The sequence below is a fragment of the Perca fluviatilis genome, chromosome 9 (genome assembly GCF_010015445.1).
Source record: "Perca fluviatilis chromosome 9, GENO_Pfluv_1.0, whole genome shotgun sequence".
Taxonomy (NCBI): domain Eukaryota; kingdom Metazoa; phylum Chordata; class Actinopteri; order Perciformes; family Percidae; genus Perca; species Perca fluviatilis.
The window spans coordinates 4013094-4031834 of record NC_053120.1 but is presented as its reverse complement, the minus strand read 5'-3'; the positions used below and the strand labels follow the sequence as shown (position 1 = coordinate 4031834).

At 37.5% G+C, this 18741-nt stretch overlaps 2 protein-coding genes across 2 annotated transcripts in view; both read left to right on the top strand.

Annotated features, from left to right (window-relative positions):
* Positions 1-2201: 2201 nt before the first annotated feature.
* Positions 2202-18741, top strand: part of LOC120565603 (sterile alpha motif domain-containing protein 9-like) — a gene marked incomplete in the record, with an annotated part of 44345 nt that continues 27805 nt past the window's right edge. The window contains 2 exon segments of the mRNA XM_039811508.1: positions 2202-2324; positions 3336-3973. Of these exon segments, the coding sequence (XP_039667442.1) occupies positions 3346-3973 (628 nt within the window).
* On the top strand, positions 4751-10434 carry LOC120565876 (sterile alpha motif domain-containing protein 9). Its single transcript, XM_039811960.1, has 2 exons — positions 4751-4909; positions 5583-10434. The coding sequence occupies exons 1-2, from the start codon at positions 4906-4908 to the stop codon at positions 9200-9202; spliced, it is 3624 nt and encodes a 1207-aa protein (XP_039667894.1). The 5' UTR covers positions 4751-4905; the 3' UTR covers positions 9203-10434.

The following is an 18741-nucleotide window of genomic DNA, read 5'->3' as shown; positions in this document are numbered from 1 at the left end:
GTGTTATTTTCTAACAGGTAGTATTTATAAGGTGGTTCAAACTCTATTTCATACAGGATCAGTTGTTTTATAGCAACAGAAACAAATTAATAATCAATGACTTAATGGTAAGTTCAGTTCTATTGAAACACTATATATACATATATCCAATGCCTTGACTGCTGCATTAACCAGACGGTCTTCTCCACTGGCGACATTGTGGTTTTATTGCAAAACATTACTCTATTCGTGTTCAGCCACATTGATGTTTGCAGACACCAAAAACTAAGTCTGTCCCATTGATGTCCACAGGGTGGCTGTCTTGTACCATTCAGTGGTTTGGTGAACCAAAGAGCAATAGAAAGATTAGATTTTGCCTTTATCCTGTTTGTTTAGTGTTCTCTGACCTGAAAATGCTAGTATAATTTAAATCGAACAATCACAAATAGATGCTCTTAGGATAGAAGGGAGTGCAAACAGAACACAGCAAATTTTATTTAGTTGTGGCACAAAGCTAAAACAAAGTTGCAGAAGTTACTGTTTAGGATAGATATAGCCTGCCCTTTCCTCTAACTCTTTCACTGTCATTAAGTAATTTCAGTTTTTTTTTTTTTTTATAATTCTTTATTGTGTATTTCTTAAATGTGTTTGCCTTATATAAATGTATTGGCAAAAAGGATAGCATTTAAAAGATGGGTGTGATATACGTAAATATTTTAAGTTTTAAAATTGATTCCCCATAAAACAATTAATTCAAATGGAGGTCCCAAATTGTCCCACTATATCATATACACAGGACAACATTTTGGAGAAATGTGTATACAACAATGCATATGACATCTTAATGGTTTGATACAGCCATATGAAATGGCGCTTTAAAGCTAAAATGGTTAGTCACTCATTTATTGTATATTGTTCAAAACCCCTCTGCAATCTTTAGTAAATGTTGTGGTATTGAGTTTCTGTGAAAATGTGATTTTGATAATTAAATGAATGAATGTTGTTGAAGCATTTAAACATTACCTGACTGTTCTAAGCAATACTCTCTCACACTTATTAGGTTTGTTTATTTTAGATTTGATCAGTATGTGTGGTGTTCTCAGTTGTATTGTAATGAAGTAATGTTATACAACTGCCTGTTTGAATCTTTGTATTCAATAAAGTTACAGAAAAAAAGAGGGTGGCGACATGTTTCTATTACATTATGCTTGTCACGGAAGTGGGTGCAACAGGGAAGTAGCTGACGTTTCAGGGATAGGTGTTGACGATCACTCAGGTAAAGACAGTACATGTATAACTTTCAGTGCGTGGTGCAGTATTTAACTGAGCAAAGAAGTTTTAGTAAATAGATGACTGGTCATCCCACCTCTCTAGGAGAGATGACCAGCGGCCAAAATCCAGTCTGATGAGACGTACAAGGACATCAAAAGGTGAGAAATTCACTGGCTGCTCACTCTTTGTATGCTTTGAAATGAGCTTTTGTGTATGTAAAAACTGAACAATGACTTTCATTAAATCTCACATTGTGAATTTGAACTATGTCAGCTGCTGTGGTAAGCATTTGTATAAAATCTCAGTACTGCTCTTGGTTATTATTTATGTGTCAGAAGCTTCTGGCAGGAAATGGCTCAATGTATCAGTCGGTGAAGTAAAGGTAGAGGTAGAGTAAAACAGTATTCTGACACTATTCAGATGGAGACATGACTGTACATTACCACATAAATGTAAGTGTAGTATCTGAACCACACATTATCTATCAGAACGGGTGGTGGCTGACAAGCACAGACGGCAGGAAATAGAAAAGCATGCAATTAAGCATTTAAAAACAAAATTTTAAATCTTTTTTTAAAATTCTGTAGACACATTGATGAGAAAAATTACCTAAAACTGTTTAAGTAATCCCCTTGCTTACACTTTTATAATACACTTTCTTGTTTTGTTTCTTTTTTCTTTTTTAAGATTTCATCAGGATTTGTAGCAGTCATGTTCTCAGTTGTAATGTAATAAACTCATGTTATAAAGATGCCTGTTTTAATCTTTGTATTAAATAAAGTTCAGAAAAAAATGAGGGTGCAGGCATGTTCTCACTTGTCACGAAAGTGGTGCGATAGGGATGGGCCAAACTTTCAGGGATAGGTGTGTTGGCGATCACTAAAGTAAAGACGAGCACAGGACTCAGGAGGTATAACTCCGCGTGAGTGCGTATTCATCTCAGCAAAAGTTTCAGTAAATAGATGAATGGTCAGTTAAATTTCTGTTCAGAATAGCATCACACCTCTCATCTTTCAGGAGAGATGACCAGCAGCTAAAATCCAGTCTGATGAAACGTACAGGAACATCAAAAGGTGAGAAATTCACTGGCTGCTCATTCCCTGTATGCTTTGAAATAAGCTTTTGTGTACAGTACAGGCCAAAAGTTTGGACACACCTTCTCATTCAATGTGTTTCCTTTTTATTTTCATGACTATTTACATTGTAGATTCTCACTGAAGGCATCAAAACTATGAATGAACACATATGGAATTATGTACTTAACAAAAAAGTGTGAAATAACTGAAAACATGTCTTATATTTTAGATTCTTCAAAGTAGCCACCCTTTGTTTTTTTGATAACTCTGCAAACCCTTGGTGTTCTCTCAATGAGCTTCATGAGGTAGTCACCTGAAATGGTTTTACCTTCACAGGTGTGCTTTGTCAGGGTTAATTAGTGGAATTATTTCCCTTATTAATAAAAAAGCAAAGGGTGGCTACTTTGAGAAATCTAAAATATAAGACATGTTTTCAGTTATTTTTTTTTTAAGTACATAATTCCATATGTGTTCATTCATAGTTTTGATGCCTTCAGTGAGAATCTACAATGTAAATAGTCATGAAAATAAAAAGGAAACGCATTTGAATGAGAAGGTGTGTCCAAACTTTTGGCCTGTACTGTATATAAAAACTTACATACACAACCACAGTCTGATCTGCTGGCCACTGAGCGTTTTTTGTGGGGGTATAAGGGCTCTTGCTCAAGGGCACCTCAGAATAAAACACCCTAAAAAAAAAGTTATTATGAAGTAAAATACAAAATAAAATACATACATTATTATAAAGTTATATAACTTATAAAGCATGATCTTCAGGTACCAGTAGAATTATGAATTACTTATTATTATGCATGCATCATTACGTGGGAGATCATTTTTACCTGTGAGAACACATCTTTACTTCTTTTTTAAACTCAAATGCATAGTGCAAGAGCTTCTTGTTCATTTTCTCCTGTAAAGACAATGCTTTAATTACATTTTTTTAAGGACTATGTACTTACTGTCCTTTCATTATTTTAATCTTTTACTTAACTGTTTAATTTTCAGTTGATCCAAAATGACAACAACAAAGCCACCCTCTCAGCCCATTGAAAAATGGACCGAGAAAGATGTCCAGTTGTGGCTGATGACAGAGGTCAAAGTTCAAGAGACTTGTGCAGTCAAATTCTGTGAAGAGGAAGTGTCTGGAGACATTTTAGTTGAGCTTGAAAAGACAGATATATTGGGATTAGGTATAAAGCATGGTCCTGCTGTAAAAATCACATCTTATCTAGAAAGTCTGAAAAAAGGATCACAACATGAGTCACAGATCCCAGCATATGTGGAAAACTGGACAAAGCAGCAAGTGAAGCAGTGGTTACTGCAGCATGTCAACATATATAGCAAATACGCAGAACGGCTCCATGAAGAAGATGTGTCTGGAGATTGTCTTGTTTGCTTCAACAACCAGGATTTTCTGGACTTAGAAGTCAAAGGCGGTCCTGCTGTAAAGATCCTGAAAAAACTTGGTCAGTTGAAAAACAATTCAGAACCGACACTGAAACCCATCCCTCACACCAGCACAGATCAAACAGAAGCTGCAAAACCCACGCAACCTGAACTGAGTCTGGCTGAGGCCAGAGCAACTAAACAACCAGAATCACAAAAGAAAATTGAATCAAAAACAGACGAACTGGTGGAAAAAGACTTTGAAAAGTCTCAGGTCCCATTCAAGAAAGCTTCAGAGAAGGAGGAAATGCATCAGCCAAAGCCAAAGGACTATGGGGCCAGGAGAAAAGAAACCACCAGGGTAAAGTTTTCTATTATCTTTTCTATTAACTTTATCTTATTAAAGTAAAAAGAGACTTATCACCACAATGTACTTAAATCTACTTAACATCTGTTCAAGGTGGATATTTAAATTCTAATATGATGCTGGATAGCTTAATGAATAATAATTCATCATATTTTAATTGTAGAATCTGTATCAACAACATTCTTTGTCAGGTAAATGTACTACTACAATGTTATGAAGTAGAAGTACAAAGTATGTCAGTAGTACACAGTTAAGGTGCATATTTAGTGCTTTGAGGGCCTTCTATTATTGTTAATAATCGTATCGTATTATCGTTATTTTGGGGCACAATGGTTTTGGAGAAAGCTGCAAGCAGAAATACCACAGACCAAGCAGTCAGCCCATTCCAAACAGGCACATTTTGAACTGGAATTAGTTTGAAATAACCTCACCTTGCATTTTTAAAACACATAAAGGTATAAACCCTAAAGGATTTTATAAGATGTAGACAGCAATTACTGTGTATATTTTACACTAAACAATTTACATCTGTTTCCTCCTGCAGACCACAGTTCTACCAGACGTACCCAAGATCACTGTGGAGATCCAGAAAACCTTTGACAACCTTTTAAAAAGACTACCTAAAAAGATTTCATTTCCATGAATACACTAAACTACACATAATAATATGATTCCAAAAGGTAAACTGGAGGGCAAGGACACCATGGACACTGCTAAATTAATGACTGAACACTATGGAGAGAAGGAGGCTTTACTGAATCACAATAGACATTCTACTGAAATATCGATCAGCGTGAACTTGCTCTTCAGCTGGAAAAAAGGATGGGTAAGACAACCAATGTAAAAATATATATTCAAATTCAAGTTGCATAAGCATGGCCTAAACATTACTTTTTGCAGTTAGTATTTTTCTAATAATCTGCATTATTTTGTTTTCTGTAGTAAGTTTGCGACACATGCTGACTCACATTTTATTAAATGTTTGAAATTACTGTCAACAAATCCCAAAACCAGTGAATGAATTGATCTTAGAAACAATAATTACCTAATTAATCAAAGCCTATATCTTCTACCTATGTTTATTACCATGGACACTAGTTTATTTTGAATCAATCCCACACACACCTTCCTGCTGCCCAAATACTCACAAAAGCATAAAATGTGGATTAATCTACTGCTAAAAATAGTCCCCAGCAAATGCACAATTTTATCCTGGTTTTTGATCAAAACTACAGCGACCAGCTGTTTTAGGATATTACTAAAACAAAAACAAAAAACTATTATATATTTGTAAGGGTGTTTTTTTTCTTTAGTAGGAACCAATAGGGTTGAAATTGAGTACAGGGTGGGAAAGTCAGAAGTAATGAGAGACAGACTAACATATTGGTTTTCCTTTTCATAGGGTTTGCTGACAATACCAACATTTAGAACAACACCAGCCTTAACCTAAAATGTGTTTTCTTTTACTCAATAATGCATTTATTGTACTATTCATACAGGTCAACTGGAGCAGTGGTGTCTCTCAAAAGAAGTGATAAAGAAAGAAGCAAACCAGGGAGACAAACTAAAGAATTTGTTAACTTGTGGTGGGAACTCACTGGACAACTATGGCAGATTTGTTGTTGTTGTGAACAAAAGCAGTCCAGAACAAGTGCAGTATCTCCAGTTTTTGAATATGTTGAAACTGTTCTGTGTGTTAGACTTTGACCCCAGCTCTGTTGCTCCAGGTGGACTGTGTCATTCCTACAGAGAGTCAAGGGTGGCCAATCTGCATACCCCATCACAATATCAAGGACAGACTGACTCAGTGATTAAGAGCCTTAACCTCTACAAACAGACCAGCTGGGTCTTCTGCAATGGAAGAAATGACCTTGACAGTGACTCAGACAAGGAGTTAGACTATAACAACTGGCTGAAGAAATCTTGCAAAGGTGTAGAAAACTTGGTTTCATTTGTTTGCAACCCTGAGGTTCTTCCCACTGGAAGATGCCTCATCATATTCCTCCTACTTTCACCTGTGGACACTCAGAAAGACCCAATCTTTGAGATCTACAAGGCCTTTATAAAAGAGACTGAAGAGGAAAGCATCATCACTATTTGTGGACCTCAGAGCAAGTATGAAAAATGGAGGGAGATGATACAAGAAATGTCTGGCTCCGACATCGACAAACAATCTATATATGAGCTGACCCTCAGAGAGGTCCATGGAACAGTAATAGCACTGGGGCCATTCAATCAGTCATCTGGAAGGCTGCTTCCCTCTTCTGACTCCAGTTTTGTTGTTCTAAAGCAGAAGGACGAAGACTTATTGACAGCTCTAGATATTTTATGTCGGAATCAGTGTGAAAACATTTATGATGAAGAGAGTCAAGAGTTTCGTGACTTCAGAATCAAAGTTGAAGAAGAATTCTACAGAGGAGGCAAAGTCAAATGGTGGAACTTCTACTTCTGTGACAAAGACAAAGACAAGCCATTTGTCAAGCGGGACAAGTATGACAATGTGAAGAAGATGATTACGTCTCAATTGAGAACTTCAAAAGACATGTGCGTTCTGTTCAATCTGTTTCACCACCCAGGCTGTGGTGGTAGCACCTTAGCAATGCATTTGATGTGGGATCTTCGTGAGGAGTCCAGATGTGCCGTGTTGAAAGACAATACACATCCAAAAGCAGACGTTGCCAATCAAGTAGTTAAACTCATGAATCTTGAAAGCGAGAGACCTTATCCAGTTTTGCTGTTAGTTGATGACTCAAAGGAAACAGAGAATCCTTATGAACTTGTAAGCATCATCCGTCAAGCTGTAGAGGTTTACTGTAGCATAAATGTGGATAACGCAAAAAATTGCAAAGTCATCATCCTCAACTGTGTTTGTTCCAATAGCCCAAAGGAGCAATTCAAACGACACAATCCAAGTCAATTCATCACTGCTTCATTATCTAAAGAAGAACAAAATAATTTTGAGAAAAAACTCAAAGAGCTCGAAGAAACTCATGAAAAACCTGAACACTTTTACAGCTTCATGATCATGAAGAGCAATTTTGACAAAAAGTACATTGATGATATCGCCCGTAACACACTGGAAAACTTTGATTTCAGTTCAAAGGAAGGCCGACTGTTTGCCTTTCTGGCGTTACTGAACACCTATGTGGCAGAATCTGAAATCTCTCTCTCAGTATGTGAAGATTTTTTGGGGATAAAAGTGATTCACTGGCAAGAGGATAGTGTAATGGACAGAATGAAGCGATATTCAAACGTTCTCATCATAGACAAAGTTGAAGAATGGGGAGGATACAAAGGAATCCGAATCCTTCATCACACCATAGCATCTGCATGCCTAGAAGAGTTGGAGAGAAGTTGCTTTTTAAAAGTAAGTGATATCACTATGGAGATTCTTCACTGTGATCTGTTCTTCAATGTTGGAGTTGCCAAACACAGATACTCAATTCATCAAATGTTGATTGAAAGGCAGCGGAAGAAAGATGGTGTAGAGAGAGAACAATTTTCTCCTCTCATAGACAAAATACACAACCAGGAAGGGAGACAAACTGTCCAACAAATCTTTGTGAAAGCATCATCCAGGTTTGAAAAAAGTTTATCTATTCCTCAGGCACTGGCGAGATATTTGTATATCAAAGAGAGTGACTTCCCAGATGCTGGAAAATGGGCTGAAACTGCCAAGAACATTAAAGAAAACCCATTCACATTGGACACAATTGGGCAGATTCACAAAAGCAATTTAATTTCTAACAACAACAGAGAAAAGCAGGAGACATCACGTAATCCAGAAGACTTAAACACAAACATTAAAATAGCGGATAATGCTATCAGAGCATTTAAAAGGGCACAGGAGCTGGCAAATACAGAGGATGAACCTGATGAGGAAGTTGCTGATGATGCATCAGATGACTACCAAAGTTCATATAGTGTCTATGGCTATGTGGGTGTGCTGGAAATTGCCTTTCTGGTCTTTGAGATATTGAGCAGATTGCCGTTCTTCGAGAAAAGTGATCCCATGAGGAAGAAGTACTTCCAGAGTTTCCTTAAAAAAACAATCCCAATCACCAGCGTGCATAAAGAAGAGAATGAGATCAACAACAGATACGTGGAGATCATCAAAGAGCATGAACCGTTTCTCCTCAGTTTGAAAACTGAAGTAAAAGAAACATTTGATCGTGTTAACCGTTATTTCACGTATACGAAAGGGAACAATTCAGAATATGATTCAAAGAATCGTTGGACTGTCTGTGTTCTTTTTAAACAGTATTTAGCTCTTTTCTGCACTGCACCAGAAGACATGAAAAAAGAACGAAAAAATAATCCTAATCTCAATTTGGAAATCGATATTGAAGAACACCGATTGTTTCTTGAAGAGAAACAAGCAGATACATTTGCAGGGATTCTTCAGCATTTGGACAAACCTGGAGAAGAGATCGAGAGGATCACAGAACGCTATGCATTCTTACAACAACAACAATTTGTCAACAAAAAACAAAAGACAAAGGAAACAATCAATTACATTTTGTCAAACATAGTTCTTTACCTTTTGAAACCAAAATCTAAATATGTCAAAAGTCACAGCCAACTCTCTGATCTACTTTTGAAAACACTGCAAGATGTAGGACTTCGGTATCCCTACCCAGACCCGTACTACCTGGCTCTGCTGCTGTTCTGGCCAAGTCCAAACGAGAAAAACACTGATATTGGGACCTATGTGACTGCAATTCGAAATTCATCCCGCAAACATCTGTCAATTGTTTTTAGAAAGAGAAGCACTATTGCCTTCTTCTACTTAGGAAAAGGAGATGGACTTGATAGGTTTGTTTCTAAACGTAAATTGGATGGGACCTTTAAAATTCGTCGTGATATCTTGACAAAACTTTGGTGGAACGGCGACATATTTAAAGAACAGCAAATCACTAGCCGCCTTCATCGAGTCAGTGGAATCACTGAGGAAGGACAGGTGTTCGCCAATTACGGAAAACTGAAAATCCCTGTTCGTCCTGCTCTTATTGGTGGAATACGACATGGTTTCAGTAGAGAAAAGGTTTCTTTCTACCTTGGTTTTGCAATTGATGGACTCCTGGCATATGACATCCAGTATGAAAACTACAGTAGTTAATTGGACACAAAAGTGCAACACAAGCACTGAGACATGAACTGTACAGCGTGAAAATAGGTGTGGCATCCAGTGACTCACTGTGATTCAAACACACCTCATAAAAACATGATCAAATGACAAGTAACACAGACTGCAGGGTCAAATTCCAGTGCTGTAGGTCTAGCTTTATATGTATGTTTTCATATTATTTTTATGCCATTTAATCTTTTGTAAAAATTTGTCATCCACTTTAAGGAGTTTTTTTTTTCATTTTGTTGTTGGATGTGGCAAACTTACCAAACTTTCTCCTATTCATTTATCTGCAAGTGCAACTATAATATATTAGTTGAGTGTATACACAAGCACTGACGCATGAACTGTACAAAGTGAAAAAATAGGTGTGACAGCCAATGTGATGGAAAAACACACCTCATAAAATCAAATGACATGTAAGACAGATTGTAGGGTTGAATGTCAATCCTGTAGCACTAGCTGTAAATATGTTTTTATACTCTTTTTATGCAATATACTCTTTTTTTATACATTTGTTATCCAGTTGTGTTGGTTTGTTTTTGTTATCTGTTATAGATTTACCTAACTGTCTGCTATAAATGTATACAAGTACAACTCACATTGAAACTATTGCTCATTTAAATTAAGAAAAAGAAATCAAGGAGGCCTCGATCTCCCAAATCCCAGTTAAGAACCATTAATCTAGCATTCAATTTATTTATTTTTATTACATCGCATTAACATTATTAAACACACATTGTTAAACATTTAACAGATAAAGTTAATGGTGAAAAATTGAATTAATATATTCTGTTCCCGTGTGAGAATGTGATTGATTGTGGACACCAACTTCTCCATAAGGACATGGTTTTGCCGTAGAAAATTGTTTGCCATCTTAAAATGTATCAGGGAGTGGTCATCTGAATTTTTGTATCATATGTAGATTTTAAGTATTGTATAATTTTGTGATTATGGTATTTTGTCTTCACAGGCTGAGTTATTTTTATTTTGTTTGTACTTTATATTGTGACTGTATTTTTGGAGCAACCTTTTTTTTTAAAAGACTTAACCTGTTGATAACCAATAATCTAGCACTCATTAATTTTTTTTTACTTTACATTAACATTATTACTTGGGCCACCCCAGTAATAAAAAAGTCTGGACATGCCACTGAAATGTATGTATTCATAAAGAACATAACTAAGCAATAAACAAAAATCCCATCATGGGTTCTGTCTTAATTGTTATTGTATTTTATCATTTCATCATCAACTTTGTCTCTGTAGAAATGTGTAATATAAAATAAGTCCTAAAATCAATTTTACAAATTGCTGGCCTTAAAATGATGTTGAATCGAGTTTTTAAGGGCTTTTAACAAACATTGTATCGGCTGCCTGTAGCACCAATAGCAAACAGAATTTTATCTAGATGTGTATCATGATGTTTTCATGCTACTGGTTTAGTATGATATGACATTTTGACTTGTCATAGTAGGAAAAGCACGTTACTTATAAAACTAATGAAGGTGTTCATTAGTGAGTCAAAAGTGTTCCAGTGAGAGTGACAGTGAGCCAGCATGCACAATACTAGGACCCTGAAATCAAAGCAGAGAAATGAAATTCAGCCATCATTAATTGACCTCTCATCGGCCCCTCCCCCAAAATGGCCATTGTCCAATCACACATCATAGCAACCATTACTATGTGAGCAGGGCCGACAAACATTGACTCCAAGCAAGATGGTGAAGCGGTGCGCCCACGGCGTTTGTAAATCGGACACTAGATACCCCGATTGTCTGGAGGATTCATTTGCACTAACGTGTTTACTATTTGGCAGCCTGAAAACTGGTATTAAAGGCTGTAGAAAGAATGCGGAATGAAAAGAGATCATGCGGTCAACAGTGTTGCCGTAGTAAATCGGAATCCAGCTGAAGTTTATAGCCTACATCCTTGACACATGTATTCTATAGTCCTAATAGTAATATACAGGCTTATATTGCAATCTCTTAGGCCTACATGCAGGTGTACTTATATTTAAATAAACACACAGTAGCTGAGTTTATGCAGTGTCTTTTATTTTACTCGTGTTTTTTTTCATGAGTCAGAACGAGGCAACAGCTGAGGGAGAGCGCGTGTCCTCCGCCCCCGTGCTGGACCCGGTCTCCTGACAGCAGAGGGGCTGGAAAAACAAGCCGAAATAACTCGGTCAATGGTACAAATAAATCGTTCACGTTCAAGAGAAAACGTTTCATAAATGAGGGCCAACGTGAGCGGTGCCTACAGTGGATAAAACAGTGTGGACGGCCCCACTCCCAGTTAAATGTGTTGAACATTACGAAGCATAAATACGTCTGCTCAAAGGTAAGGCTAACAGGTAACTAGTTACAGTGTTGTCTAGATCTACTAACTAGAGGCAAGAACACAAATTGGACCAAATATGATTACCATGGATATCATTGCCAGAATGTTAACCTACTCTCTAAGCTAAGTTTAACGAGCCCTTTAGCTTTAGCCAACATTAGTTAACATGTTAGCTAATGCTAGCTACATTAGCTGCTGTTGTGTTGTGTCTTTGAGCTCCCCAACTTTATTTTTCGTCAGTTTACAACAAAGTCGAACATTTGAATATATCCTTCCACTGCATACTGTAACCCCTTTTGCCTCGATCTAGAGGATATCGCAGAGGTATTGCTCCAAAAAAGGTCACTGACACGCACGGGTATACCTCTTCCCGTCATGGCAATCTTCGCGCTGGTCGTGTTCGTGTTTGACCATTTGTTTGTCGGACGTAGCAACAGTAACTAAGGGGGGCGGGGCTTGGCGAAAGGCTAATTACATTATTTAGACCTGTTCTTTCCTACTGTGACAAGTCAAAATGTCTTTGTGAAAGAGGCCTTTAAGTATAAAGGCCTAAGTTGCTGTGGTGCCATGTTTAAATCAGGGTGCTGCTTTATTTGGGTGTTTTCCTGCAAATAGGTAGAGGGGAATACTGGAAATCATTTTTTTAGGTTTGTAAACACAGTCTTGCCCAAACCTCATTGATTTTAATTTATTGTATACTGGGTTTATGGGGATAGCCACGGCTAAATAATATCGACAATCTTATAAAGCTAAACATAAGATATATTCCTACTTAAAGCAAGAGTTTTTTTGTGGAGTGTTACTCATTTTTGTTTATATGAATTACATCAGAACATTTAAGCTCATTTTGTACAACATGTACTGCTGCTACACTTGTCTACATTCACTGCTTATTTGACTTATTTTAAAGACAAATTACATGGATTGATTCCAACTTCAAAAAATTTTGTCTGTATTAGAATTAAGTATGCCGATGTACTGCAATAGCAGCAATCGATACAATGACTATTATCCCCCATACTTATTATTCTTCATTTTACGCCACATTTCCGTCCCTCTACTATTCACTGAGCGTTGCCAACACATGCACATGATCAGAAATGGTGTGCTATGACTTTTCTAAGAGATTTGCAGATGAGTTTTCAAGAAATCAACAAAAAACGGTGCAAAATGTCCCATAGACTTTAATGGGAAATCTTTGGGAAATCACTTAACATAGCTCAAAACCACCCCTCTTTGGGGCCATAGCAATTCGCCATACTTTAATGTAGAAAAATAATTAAAAGTTTAAACCAAAGACAAGACTTTGGCCTTTAATGGGCATTCTAATATCCAGCACAGTTTCTACCAAATCAAAGTTTATGTATCATCCAATTTTCAGACCGTTTCAGATTTTCCAATGTGTGTGTATGGGTACTGAATGTTGAGAGACTGAGGGGAGGACAGAAGGTGAAGAAGCTGCAATACGATTCTCCAAAACTTTTTCCAAACAAATTGCTCTCTCCACTACAGTTTTCACTCTTCATACATCATACATACTTTTGGTAGCAGAATATCAAATAAAAGAGTAAATAATTGTATTTTGGTATATACCTGGTGCCAATACAATGATATTTATGATTTAAGTTAGCTAGAACGACAACCAACAGTAATGTTAAACTGTTATTTTTATTTTGTGCCTCAGCTAACCCTTGCTATTCACCTAACTTGCTAACTCAGATGCTTGTATTAGTTAATTATTAAGTTCATCCACAGGAAAACAGTGTGCATAAAAGCTACATATCTGAATGAATTGCAAAACTTACAAATAATGCTTCAACCAGTGTTTAAAATGTTGATAAAATCAAATATTGTTTATATTTAATTAATTAATTAATTATTTAGTTAATCATTGGAACTAGTGTTGAGTTTGATTTCAACACAGGCCTCAGGTTTTGTTTTGTTTTTGTATTTTTGTTTTGTATCGTCTTGTTGTCCGGTTGTCTTATGTGGTGTTTTTCTGTCTGTTAAAAAGGAAAATATTAATAAAAAATTGATAAAAAAAAAGTTTCTTCTTTTAACGCTAGTCAAACTCATAAACATGGACGACTGTCGTGCACTTAAGAAGCCAACAATATAATTATGTTTGTTTATAATTTTTGTTCTCACTGTATTTTAGTTTGTTTGATTTAATATCGGGGATTAACTAAATCAATAAATGAATCCAAATTATCTCGCAGGAGGCAAATTTGCAATTCCTAGGCTGGTGAAGGCATGACCCGCCCTATCCCTGTCTCTGATTGACTAGTAGTTGTTCCCTTCATTGGTTGGATTGGTTAGGTTTAAGCATGAGGAGTTGGATTGGTTAGGGTTGGGATACAAATACCAGGGTAAGCCAATCAGAGCCAAAGTAAGGCAGATCATCCTAGGAAAAACAAATTCACCTACTGCAGTGATTAGAAGTTGTGATGTTTTATTGCCCTCTGCTGATCGTTCAACACAATTTAGGCGGCTGGTTTTTATAAAAGAAAGAACATTCAGCTCATGGTGACATTCACCATTTCAAGACAAAAACGGTGTATAAAATACTCTGTTACAGTATGTAACAGTCCTGCATTGAATGTGTTCCTTCAGTAAAAATATGTAAGTATAAACAGTAAAATGTAGTTAGAAAACCAAAAGCTAAGTATGTCCCATTGCTGTCCACCAGGTGGCTGTCTTGTACCATTCAGTTGTTTGGTGACCACAAAAGGAATAAGAAGATAAGATTCAGCCTTTCTCCTGTTAGGTGATACCCACAAAGGGGTCTACAGCTACCAGTCAACAGTCCATACTTGGTCAAGCACAGGGAGTTGAACTAGCAACCCTTTGGTACATAAGCCAAGTCCCAACAGACTGAGTTACTGCCATCTCTAGTATCACCACTGTTGTTTAGTGTTTTGTGTTTATAAAAAAAGACCTGAACACGCTAGTATAATGTGAATTGAATTAATAACATGAAATGCTTGCAGGACACTAATTCATATTTCTAAGAGTTGAAGTTTAGTTTGAATTTGATTGTTTTGAATATGGCTAATTTACTAAATAAGTTTCCAAGTATTCAGTGATTGATACAGAAAACACTCATTCAGTGGGGACTTTAAAAAATGTTTAACAATTTAAATTGAATGCATGGTGCAACAATTAAAGATTTGGCATTTAGGGTGTGAATATGTTGTCAAAATGCAAATGTTATATACAGTAGCTCCAAAGAAGAGTTGGAGCAATTGGATAAAAAACACTGTGTGTATATCGCCCAGTGTTAAAACAACATACCTTGAAGCTCCTATGGGGGAAATTTAAGGTTGAAATACTGTTCAACCAATTATTCAATGACAATTGTACACCTGTTCTATGTTGACAATATGTGTTTCTGTTATGTTGTTGCCCATTATGACTGTAAAGACAATGTAGTGCGGAAATGTTGGTCGTGAAAGACGTGAAAGATTAACTTAAAGCAATAAGCTTCTATTACATTACTGGAAAAGAAATATCAAATTGCATAAAGCAATGACCATATCTGTGTGAGGGCATTTCTGTAGTCAATCATAGTTGTTTTTATCTTTAACAGTAATAATAAAACCTAACTCCAGGTTAGGTAAAACAGAACTCTTAACTATTAATAGTAAGCTAAAACTATTAATACCGCAGAGGTACAAGTCCTGCATTCAAATGTTTATGTGAAGTGAAAAGTGAAATAAAATGCATTATATCAGCGCAATGTACTTGATGCTGGATAGTTTAATGAAAAATAATGCATCATATTTTAATTGTGATATTTTGTGAGTAAATTCTAAATCTGCAACGTAACCAGTAACATTTCTCTGTCAGGTAAATGTAGTAGGTCAGTGTATCTGTTGGTCATTTGATTTTCCTTTCATAAACGGGTATTAAAAAACTAAAAACGTACAAAATACTAAATTAAAAATTGAAATATATGGCATTTTTTTCCTTTTCATGGTTAAAAGGGGACAAGAAACATTTAAAATATGCTTAGATTTTCATTTTCATTTGATATAACGAAAAATAAAATCACTTAAAAACAGACCGGTTGTCTTCATTTCCAAGGTAATAGCGCCGGTATACCAGTGTTGCTTTCAGCCCAGGCTAAAATGACTTTGGAACATAACATAGACTGTTAATATTAATAACATTTGAGGACTGAGTCCATAAGCAAAGCAAATTAAATAAATAACTGGCCTTGAACACAGCATACCTTAGTAAGCTTCATCTCCGAGTTGCTGTCTGTGGCTGCTGCATCCTCCAGCGCTGTGCCCGATGATCCCACCGCGGGGGGAGAGAACCAGCCAGTCAAGGTCATCAAGGCTACACCAAGGCGTTCAAAGCATGATTGGCTGGAAAGAGGTCACATGAGAAGAAATGCAGTAGTTAACACAGACATAGGATCCATAGTTTGCTATCCCGATAATGTCAGGAAATTAATTAAAGGGGTGATAGAATGCAAAACCAATTTTACCCTGTCATAGTTGAATAACGACAGTTCGGTGGGTAAATAGGACATACATATGAGCTCAAAATCCCATTGACACCCCTTTACTATGAAAATCTCATATTTTGAAACTGCCGCTGAAAACGGGCGAATCTCAACAAAGCTAGTTGCTTACGTAAGCATCTCAAAATCCGGAACCTTTGTCACAGCCGTGGGTGTATTAAGAGAACGGTCACGCCCAACATTTACATAGGCTACACAACTGACCTGAGATCAGGTAGTCTTCTGAATCTAGGTCATGCAGATCTCTGCTATTCCATTACAAAATTCACTTCTGAAACTTTTTTATGCGAGAAATCAACTATGTAAAGCTCAAATATGGGCCGTTTTACAAAAATTTATGTCTAATTGCAAATTTTGTCTGACTGTGTGTCGGACTTCAGCGGCCAGTGCTTCCTGGGTTACTGCCTTGCCGCCCGGGCCTGCCTTCCTTCACAGACCCCGGCCTGCTGTGAGCTCGATTGAGCTCCGTTACGGCTGGCAACCCACGGCACTTCATACCCGCGCAAAGTCACCGTGTTGTGGGCTAATGGACTACTAAACGCTGCTGCTCTGACAGAGCTCCAGGGCCTGCAGTTCCCCTCTTCCTAATGCCAGGTGAGTGTGAGCGTGGTCAGCGAGCTTGTTACGCCAGCAATCTCTTACCACAGGTTCCAGTTAATCTTATAATGTGTGTAACTATAATGTGTTGAGTTATTTAAACAAACGATCGGTGAAATACACGCCTCTTGTCCGCGAGTCTCATTGATAGAGCCTGCGGCTGGATGGAGCTAGCTAGCCACCTCTTAGAATTCCTGTGGAATTCACAAAAATGCATTAACTTGAAATCGGACACCATTGTTAGCTTTATAAGACATTTAGTTAGATGTTGTATAAGTGGCGTGAGGGAATTCAAACTGTAAATATACTTGAATTACGCCGAAAATGAAGCTAACTATCCGTGATTTGTAGCTACACACAGCTATGAAGGGACAGTCGCAGCTGACGAAACCCCTAATCTTCACAAATATTCATTAAATGAAATCGGACACCGTTGTTAGCTTTATAAGACCTTTAGTTAGATGTTGTATAAGTGGCGTGACATTGTGTGTAACATGTGGTAAGAGATTGCTGGTGTAACAAGCTCGCTGACCACGCTCTCACTCTCACACAACAGGCCGTTTAGCTAGCAGGAAGAGGGAAGTTGCAGGGCTGCCAGCCGTAACGGAGCTCACAGCAGGCCGGGTCTGTGAAGGAAGGCAGGCCGGGCGGCGAGGCAGCAATAATAACATATTTGCAATTAGCCATTAATTTTCGTAAAACGGCCCATATTTGAGCTTTATATAATTCATTTCTCACATAAAAAAGTCTCAGAAGTGAATTTGGTAAGGAAACATTGCAGTGTCTGGAATATGAGATTCTGTCGCTTCTCTAATGTGTGTGTATTGGGGATTCGCTCAACCAATCAGCGCGCATCTCTAATGGCGTGTGTGGCAATTCGCTCAACCAATCAGCGGCGCAGCTCATCTAAATATTCACGAGCATACCATATTTGGAAGAAAAGCTCTTGTTACAAATAGGGCCAAAACACAGGGATGCATAAGGGCCAATAAAATATCAAACAGGCCATTTTCAGCCCAACCAATGTTACATACCCCATTAGGAGACCATAAGGAACAGTGTGAAATACTCTATATAATCATTCTATCACCCCTTTAAAATGAAATGGTGCAGACTAAAACCCAAATAATACTTGTAAGCCTCACAAAATGGTAAAAATATGGTATATTATGGCTACGTTCAGACTGCTGACAGTGGCCCATATCTGATTTTTTTTGGGTCAAGTGACCAGGTCAGACTTCTTCAGAAGTAGTGTGAACACTAAAATCAGATTTAGACCACTTCCATATGTGGTCCTGAATCAGACCCAGGTCTGATGTTTTTCAATGCGGCGCAGTGTGAACAACCGAGGCGGATTTGATGCGACTTTTACATCGCATCATATCGACATTTGTCACAATTAAGCTCCGGCGGGAATTAGCCCTAGACACATTACAAACTTGACTAGGCCTACACAATGGAGAACAGTGATGGAGCAAGTCAACAACGGAACGGACCGCCATACGGGGACGCAATCCCCGGGGGTGCAGGGACACGATCCGCTGTCTCTGTGGCACGCAACAACAACGACATGAAACACCACAACAATGGCCACAACAACTGGACGTTTGTGGATAGGAAGATAATAACGCGGAAAGGAACTGCAACATGCCGGGCGCGATCCCCCGTCTCCGGGGTGAAAGTCCTGTGTTGTTTGACCCATCCACCCCCCCCAACCAACCTCCCTACACAGATTTTCTGCTTTTCATACTACTCCCTACCGTAATCGTTCTGTGATCACGAAATATGCTTCCCATTAAAATACATTCAATTAAAATTCGGAATCACCACACGAAAAAAATGATTGATTTGGGGGCCCCCCCTCCCACCACGCGGAGTCACCTGTGCTTGACGATTATTATTTGATTATTATTATTGAAATGATATTATGCTATATACTGAACAAATTACCGTATTTTCTGGACTATAAGTCACACTTTTTTTCCTACTTTGGCTGGTCCTGCGACTTATAATCAGGTGCGACTTATATATCAATATATATATATATAATTTAACATGTT